General features: G+C 38.1%; 1 protein-coding gene across 8 annotated transcripts in view; it reads left to right on the top strand.

Annotated features, from left to right (window-relative positions):
* The window catches only part of KIF13A (kinesin family member 13A), a 233,525-nt gene that overhangs the window by 120,321 nt on the left and 104,844 nt on the right, over positions 1-8,360 (top strand). For all 8 annotated transcript variants that reach the window (XM_024248570.3, XM_054557251.2, XM_054557252.2 and 5 more), the window contains one exon: positions 4-64. In XM_024248570.3, coding sequence (XP_024104338.1) covers positions 4-64 — 61 coding nt within the window. The remainder of the gene's footprint in view (positions 1-3; positions 65-8,360) is intronic.

Here is an 8,360-nt window from a genome sequence, read left to right as displayed (position 1 = left end):
CAGGTATTTGCCTTTGATTATTGCTTTTGGTCCATGGATGAATCTAACACTACAAAATATGCTGGTAAGTTTTCTCCCTCTACACCTGACAGTTGGGCTTCTGGTCTCTTCTTCCATTGAGTTTATTTTCTTTAATTCCTCTGGAGTTTTACTTTTCCTGTGTAATTCACACTTGTTCTTTCCAATTATACCACATGGGTTTTAAAGTCAGTAAGATTTGGTTTCAGAATCTGGGTCTGCCACTTACTTGTAAAATCCTTGAACAGATTTTTATTAAGCTTCAAATTGTTCACCTGACGTCCTTGTGGTATTTTATCCTCATTCCATCCAACACAAATGACTGCTGTTTTATTATTTATGACCATAGGCTTTCCTAGGAGTCAGTCACAATTGCTTTAGTTCCAGAGGGAAGCATTTGGTTTGGTGGAGGAAGTTGTTGGTTCTTTTGCTTCTGATTATGCCCCCTTTTTCTTAGATATTTCATCTTTTTAAAAATTTATTTTTCGTCCAGGCATGGTGGCTCACATCTGTAATCCCAGCACTTTGGGAGGCCAAGGTGGGCGGATCACTTGAGGTCAGGAGTTCAAGACCAGCTTGAATAACATAGCAAAACCCCGTCTCTACTAAACATACAAAACTTATCCAGGTGTGGTGGTGGGCGCCTGTAATCCCAGCTACTTGGGAGGCTGAGGCAGGAGAATGGCGTGAGCCCGGGAGGCAGAGGTTGCAGTGAGCTGAGGTCCCACCACAGCCTAGGTGACCGAGTGAGACTCTGTCTCAAAAAAATTAAAAAAATTATTTTTCTAACTGGCAAATGAAAGTTGCATATATTTATCATGTACAGTGTGATGTTTTGAAATATGTATATATTATGGAATGGCTAAATTGAGCTAATTAACACATGCTTTACCTCATGAACTTATCCTTTTTTGTGGTAAGAACACTTAAAGTCTACTCAGCAATTTTCAGGAATACACTACGTTGTTATTAACTGTAGTCACCGTGTTGTACAATAGAGCTCATGAACTAAGTATTTCTTCCTAATGAGTGTTTTCTCCTTATTTCTACTTATAAGAGCATCAGCTGAATGACATTCTCATTTAGTTAAAAACAAAAAAATGAAGGGAGGATATTGGCCTTAAAAGATTTGGAGGTAAAAGCACATGACTAGTTTAAAGAGAATTAATGTTTTGTTTATTGATAGGTTTTTCCTTGCCATATAAAGCAAACTTGAGAAACTGTTTGATAAGATAATTTTTTCAAGAGTTAACAATCTTGAACTAGGAGAATTCCTTCAGTTGCTCACACTGGGTAAATTAGCCTTTCCAAATATCATTCCTGCAACTTGAGCAATATATTTTATTAAAGTGAATAAGTAGTTCATAATGTTGGTTGTAATTAATTTGTCTTTTTATCAGTCCTTTGGGACTTTATGTAATAAGTTCTGCAGAGTCTGGAACAGTCTTGACTTGTTAGCACTCTGTATTTTTGTGCCGGGTGTGTACTTTTAGATTTAAATCAACAACAAAAGTAAAACATTTCCTACAGATGCAGAGACAAATGGGGATAAATGCTATGGTTATACAAACCCGTTATTAACCGTGTTCAATTTATGTTACTCAAGATGCAGCCATATATATCTTCCTGAACTGGAGCTCTTCTCATGCACTTCTCAGATACTTTCCAGGACTCCTCATCACATGTTAGAAAAAATCTATACTCTTTGGACTACATTTGAGGTCCTTTATTATATAGCTCCATTCTACCTTCTCCACCGTCTCTTCTGGGACTCCTCTCACCACTCATTCAGTGCCTCCGCCCAGTGTCTGTTGTTGGTTCCTTTCATATAACTCAGGAAGCCAGAAAGTCTCACAATAATTTTTTAAGTATTCATGACCCCCCCGCCCAACTGTGTGTGCAGCCCAGGAAGCCCTTGAGAAATCCAAAAATAAGAAAGCAAAAGAAATGCATACCAAATAACATTCTGAGATAATATTTAAACTCTAAATTTTATAGATTTTAAGTGTTACATAAAATCCAAGGAGAGATAAAATCTGGAAAGGGACCACATTTTAAAGAGAGAGAGAGAAAAGGCACCAGATTTTAAAGAGATAAAATCTGGAAAGGCACCAGCTGTCTGGGAAGGCACCAGAGAGCAGATGGAACATAGAGGAGATAAGTATTTGAGACAACACATACATTAAATTGCCTGATTCAGTCATTCCACAAGGGATACATATATCAGAAGATCATGTTGTATACCATAAATATATATGATTATTACTTGTCAACATATGAGATGTTTAGAGTTTAGTCAAAGGGAAGCCTTAGAAGGCATCCAGACAAGAGGAAGTGACATGTATCAAGGAGAGCACATGGATTTTGACATGAGACCTGTGCTTAAATCTCAGGACCTCTGCCTTGGTTCTCTTGGACAATTTACTTAATTTCTCTGAGCTACAATTTGTTTTCTATGGAAGAAAGTAAAAATGGCAATACCTATGCTATGTGGTTGCTGTAAGGGTTAAATAGGTCACTTTATGTGCTGATTAATGGAAGGTTCCCGTAAATGATATTTTCATTTGACTTTTCTGTAAAGGAAGATACAAAGCCATGGTGGTAATGCTGGTCTGAGCAGAAGGTATATCTTGGCAGGGGGGAACCCAGCTGCAAAGTTAAGATTAAAAAGAAAGAAAGAAAAATAAGAAGGTGCATCTTGTTGGGGATGCGATGGGAGACCTATTTGTACATGTTGAGTGAGGCCAGATAATAGGAAATTTTAAGAACTTCAGACTAATATGGTGAAAAATAGGAGCTATTGGAGTGATGTGGTTAAAATAATGCTTAAGGAAGATTGTTTTTCTCTTTCTTTTCCATATCTTCTGGAATCACATCCTCCATTGTTGCCCACAGAGAACACACTAGCCTTCTGCAGTATACCACTCATGTGCCTGGATGTGCAACAAACTTTTTTTTTTTCAAACCAGAAATGACTTCATTACATACAGATGATAAAATTTAGTTGTGAAACTCAAGATTTCTGTAGCTCTTCATTACAAATAGTTCAGATATATTTTAAAAGATCAAAATGATTTTTGAACATACTGATAGCCTAAAATTTAGTACATTTTAGGTTGCATGATCATATTGAGTACCATGTCCCAGTTAGCCCTGAAATTGGGTTCTGCCAGCTCATAGAGCACTGTCTACTTAAAAAATTTGGGAGGATATTTTCTTATTCTTCAGATATTCCCATTATCATACAAATACTGTGATGCTCCTTCTCCTTAGCAAAAGGTAAAATTCATGCTTACTATTCTCTCAAGTTTACATCCATTGTAAATAATCTGCCGAGTAAATACGTTATGTGTAGATTAGTTGATGGTTTCCATACTAATTTATTTTCTCTTCATTAAAAAATAACAATTCCTTCTTAATTGGAAATAAAGACATTAAGATAGAAGCATTCATTGTCTGGTGGAAAATAGGGGAAGTGGAGAAGGGGAAGCACATATTTCCTGAAACCGACCTATTTGTCAGGCTCGATGAATAATGGCATCATTGATACTGAATCAGGACTCTCAAAGCCGCTCTTAAAACTAGGGGGTAACAGGGAGAGAGACAGAGAAAGATAAGTGCATGGATTGAGAAAGCAAAGAGAAGCAAGGGCTCTTAAGTTTTGTGTGGTGTGTCAAAATGTTAAATTCTCAATCATGTCTTGCTATTTATTAAAAGCTATAGGAAGAGCCTCCACGCTCCCACTTTCTGATTTAGAAACACGTAATTCTCTAGCAGGTATAATGGCATTGCAGTGGGTTGGTTGGAGCAGTTGAAGAATATGAGCTCTTAAGTCAGACTTGGTTCAAATCCTGGCTCTAACACCTTCTATCTGTGTAAGGCCGGGTGAGTTACTGAACTGAATCTCACGATCCTTCTGTTTCCTCATATGGTAAATAAGGATACTAATAGTTCTGATCTCATAGGGTTGATTTGAGGACTAAATGATGTATTCATTTAAAGTGCTTAATCCAGTAAGTACCTGGCGACTTAGGGAGGAGGAAGCACTGCCTTAATGTTTATTATTGTCTTTATTATTGTCTTATTGTGACAGGAGTCAGTACTTTGGAAAGAAAATGCAATGTACTGAGATTTATGACAACTGGTTTTGCCACAAACTGCTAGACCTTGGGCAGGGTAATTTCTGTGGGTCTCTGTTCTTCATCTGTGAAAGGAGGAGATACAGCCTGGAATGATCTCAGATCCCCGCCAGCTCTCTGATAAAACATGAATCAGCCATTTTATATTGGCCACACAGCTGTTCCAGTGGACTTTTCAGAGGCAAATTAAAGGCTTATTTGTTAAGCCATTCACATTACATTGAATCATGCTTTGAGGTATTTTACATTTTATTTATTTGTTTTTTTTTTTTTTTTTTGAGAGGGAGTCTCGCTCTGTCACCCAGGCTGGAGTGCAGTGGCACGGTCTCGGCTCACTGCAACCTCCGCCTCCTTGGGTTCAAGCGATTCTCCTGCCTCAGCCTCCTGAGTAGCTGGGATTACAGACATGTGCCACCACACCTGGCTAATTTTTGTATTTTTTAGTAGAGACAGGGTTTCATCATGTTGGCCAGGCTGGCCTTGAACTCCTGACCTCAAGTGATCAGCCTCCCAAAGTGCTGGGATTACAGGCATGAGCCACTGCCCCCAGCCAGGAATTATTTTACATTTGAAATATATTATCTCTTCCTCCTATTACCTTTTGGCTAGGTAGTTGTAATAATGTTTGTCTGGCAGATAATTCTGAAGCAAAAATTTTTTTTTGCCTCAAAAAAAATTTTGAAGCAAAAACCCTGTGTAAGGGCTAATAAAAAAAAAAACAACAAATAACCTGCAGAATTAGATACATGGAGCATGGCATTTCTACATAAACTCATATGTTCTCCTGAACTTCATATATACATGCAGATATACACAGATCCACATTTAAGATTATGAAGTTAGTATATTATAGTCAATACTGATAAACTTGAAAGCAGTCTTTGTAAATGTTTAAGTCACTGCTGATTGCAATTAAAGCATTCTTGACAATGAATCAATACATTTTTTAATATTTCTAAAATGTGCCATGTTAGTAGATAACAGTGACTTCCAGTAACTTTGGTTTTTATTTTCTTCCCAGCTCTATAGAAATCTTCATATCAAAAATTAAAAAAAACAGTCTGGTAGTGGCATATCTGGGGTCAGTGTGGATGTGAACATTCCCTGGCCTGAGAGATTCTAAACTGTTGACTCAGAAATTATATAACAGTTCTTGCCATATGGCATATTGCTCAAATGTGCTGAAGCCATGTGTTTTCGAGCATTGTTAATGCCCTGCAACGCAGGAGAAAGGTTGTACATCTGCCTCTTATTCTGCTAGCATTGCTTTATACTGTGAGGGGACAGAAGAGCACCTCCAATCTGTGGACTAATGCAGTAGGAAGAGCAGCCATGTTTGATTCTGTTCCCGTGATGAGGGATTTTATGTGCTCAGAGCTAGAAATGATTTCTGCTTCATATTGCTTAACTAAATATTAACTAACCAGAATCGTAATGAGACAAAACATTTATGTGGCAAAATTTACATTCTAAAAGCCAATAGTAGCCAAAATAGAACCAATTTCTTAGCAGAGTTCTACAATATCAGTTTGTTCTAGCATATTGTATTGGTTCATTATTTTACTATTCAGGTGGTCTGTTTGAATGAAGTCTTTTTTCTAGTAGTTAAAAGTACAGGCTCTGGAGTCACACTTCTTGGGCTCAAATTCTGCCTCTGCCACTTCCCAACTGTGTGGCTGTAGGTAATAATAACAGCACCTCCTTATTATAAATCTTGTGGGTTGAAATGATATTATGTATATGAAGCACTCAGCAAGTGCCTTGCACAGAGGAAACACTCAATAATTGTTAGCTATTGGGTTTAAACCATAAACGTTTTCCTTATAGTTATGAGCAGCACTAGTAGTTGCTACTTGAACAGTTTGTTAAAGTAGGGATTCATTATAAATGACGCATGCTATTTTAAAAAACATTTATGAAAAAATATGCCAAATCCTCCCAGATTTTTGTTTTTCTTTTATGGTCTTTTATAAATTATCTCACTCATACGCGATTTGTCATTTCTTTTGGTGACTCACCTTTATCAAGTTGTTCCTAAGCATTCTATTTAGGGTTGTCTTAGAATCAGCAACCCTCTTTTTTGCATTTGTTGATTAAATTATGTAATTACAGAGAAGTACAACTGACATAGAACAGTTTAGGAGCAAATACAACTGACCCTTTGTACAAGCATAACTCAGCTGGTGAGAGTCCAGAGAGTAGCCTCCCAGCTGGGGTGATTTAGTATGCAGGGGGTATTTCATAGATGGAAGAGAGAATGTTGGGTAATCCAGAGAATTGGATAAGAAGGTCAGTTAAGAAAAATTTTTCTTGTAAAGGATGTTAAAAAATAAATGAGCTTTGCTAACCTTGTTAAATTTTTTTAATTGTGTATATATATATGCGTGTGTGTGTAAATATATATATATATGCTGCTTTTTTGTTCTCCCCTTTACTCACCTATTTTTTATCCTATCAAATCCCATTTTCTTCAATACCTCCCTTTCTTTGTCCACATTTATTCCTTAGGGTGTTTGTTGGCACCCAGAAACATCATTTCACTTGTGTTTAGAGGGGTGAATAACAATAGCAATAGATAGTACAACCCTGAGCATTGAATCCCAAGCACTGTGCCAATCCCTCTACATGCACTAGGTGATAAGATTGTCAAAGCACCCAGTCAGGTAGAAACTATTACTGCCCCCATTTTACAGATAAGAAAACTGAGGTTTAGCGAAGCCCTGCTCCCTATGAGAGCACTGAAAGCATTGGTAAATATGGATGTTAGTTAATGACATGTATGCTGGTGAAAATTTTATGGATTCTACTCCAGCCTATGGTGCTCCTCTCCTCTCTCATCCTGAAGAGTCATTCAATATGACTCCTAAGAGAGTCATATTGAAGTGCTCTGGCTTAGAACCTAGCCAGGAATACTACTAAAGTTACCCTCACTCCTGTCAGAAGTTCTCTAGGATCCTTATATTTGGTTTGGGCTTTGTTTTAACCTCGCCTCAAATACTATAAATATTGTGCAGCCCACAATCCAGAAGAGATGTTGAGTTGGGTCTGCTTCTTTATCAGAGAGAGGGGGTATAAAACACCATCAAATCAGATAGAAATGAAGGTTTACTTTGTCAGCAGTTGTTTTATGGGAAACACCCTCGTGTGTGACTCCAACACACATTCTCTGTAAGACATTCTTCACAGGTGAGTGGCTTTATATTCTTTCTTCATTCTCGGAACTAGTGCCGAGGGCAGCGGTTGCATGACTTCCTCCTTGGTGAATCAGCCACTTTGTCCAGCAACAAAAAAAGACCATGCTCATGGCCAGCCCCAGTGCTGTTGCTGTGGTGGAAACATCCATCTGGATGAGTCAGCCATGCCATGCTGCAAGCCAGACTTCCAGACTAACACTGATAGCTCTTGGATGCTACAGTGGAAAATGTGTCCGTGGTCTACCTTTACCCTCATGGCCTGGTTTCTTGGGATCCTCTTACCAGGCACCTCAATGGCAAACTTTTCTGTAGTTGATTAAAACTTAAATCTAGAAATACCAAGTCAAGCCTTACAGCCTCAGTTTCTTTATCTGAACTCTGTAGTTTTTGGTCATTTAACTTAAACCAGGTTTGAAATCACTACATATGAGAATTTTTGAAAGCTGCACTTCCATACACCAAAGATTTTTGAGAAAGGAATTTATTTAAACCTCATCCAAGCTGGGCATTCTTCACCCCTTCAGGTATGTGAGAAGAACCTGTCTGGTCTTGTGCTGTCCAGGTGCTCTGATTTGGAGCTGGGCCACCTGCCAAGTCCAGACTCATCAAAATCGCTGTGCCTGTCAGCCCTGTTTAGAAGTGGAAAAACACCCTCACAAATGAGTAGTCCCAGGAATTCCAAGTCATAAATAGTGAGCCCAGCCTTTATTTTTTTTTTTTTCCTCTCTCTCTCTGCTCTGAATCCAAAGAGAAGAGACAGGGAAAGGAAGGAAAACTGGGGGCTCAGTTTAAACTGATGAAATTATTGATTGTGTTCAAATATTGGATGCTTTTCTACGTAGTTACTTTAGAAAAACAAGAAATACTCTGTGCATATGCCAGGTCTGATCTATGCATCACCATGCTTAGTGTTTTATTCAGCCATGGGCCATAGGTGTCTGCCTTGTTTAATGCAGATTTTAAACAAGTCAGGGCTTATATCCTCCCATTTCATTCTCTCACTTTCTAG

This window comes from Pongo abelii, chromosome 5 (genome assembly GCF_028885655.2).
Source record: "Pongo abelii isolate AG06213 chromosome 5, NHGRI_mPonAbe1-v2.0_pri, whole genome shotgun sequence".
Classification (NCBI taxonomy): domain Eukaryota; kingdom Metazoa; phylum Chordata; class Mammalia; order Primates; family Hominidae; genus Pongo; species Pongo abelii.
Note: the sequence above shows the minus strand (reverse complement) of the source record. Positions and strands in the feature narration are given on the sequence as shown.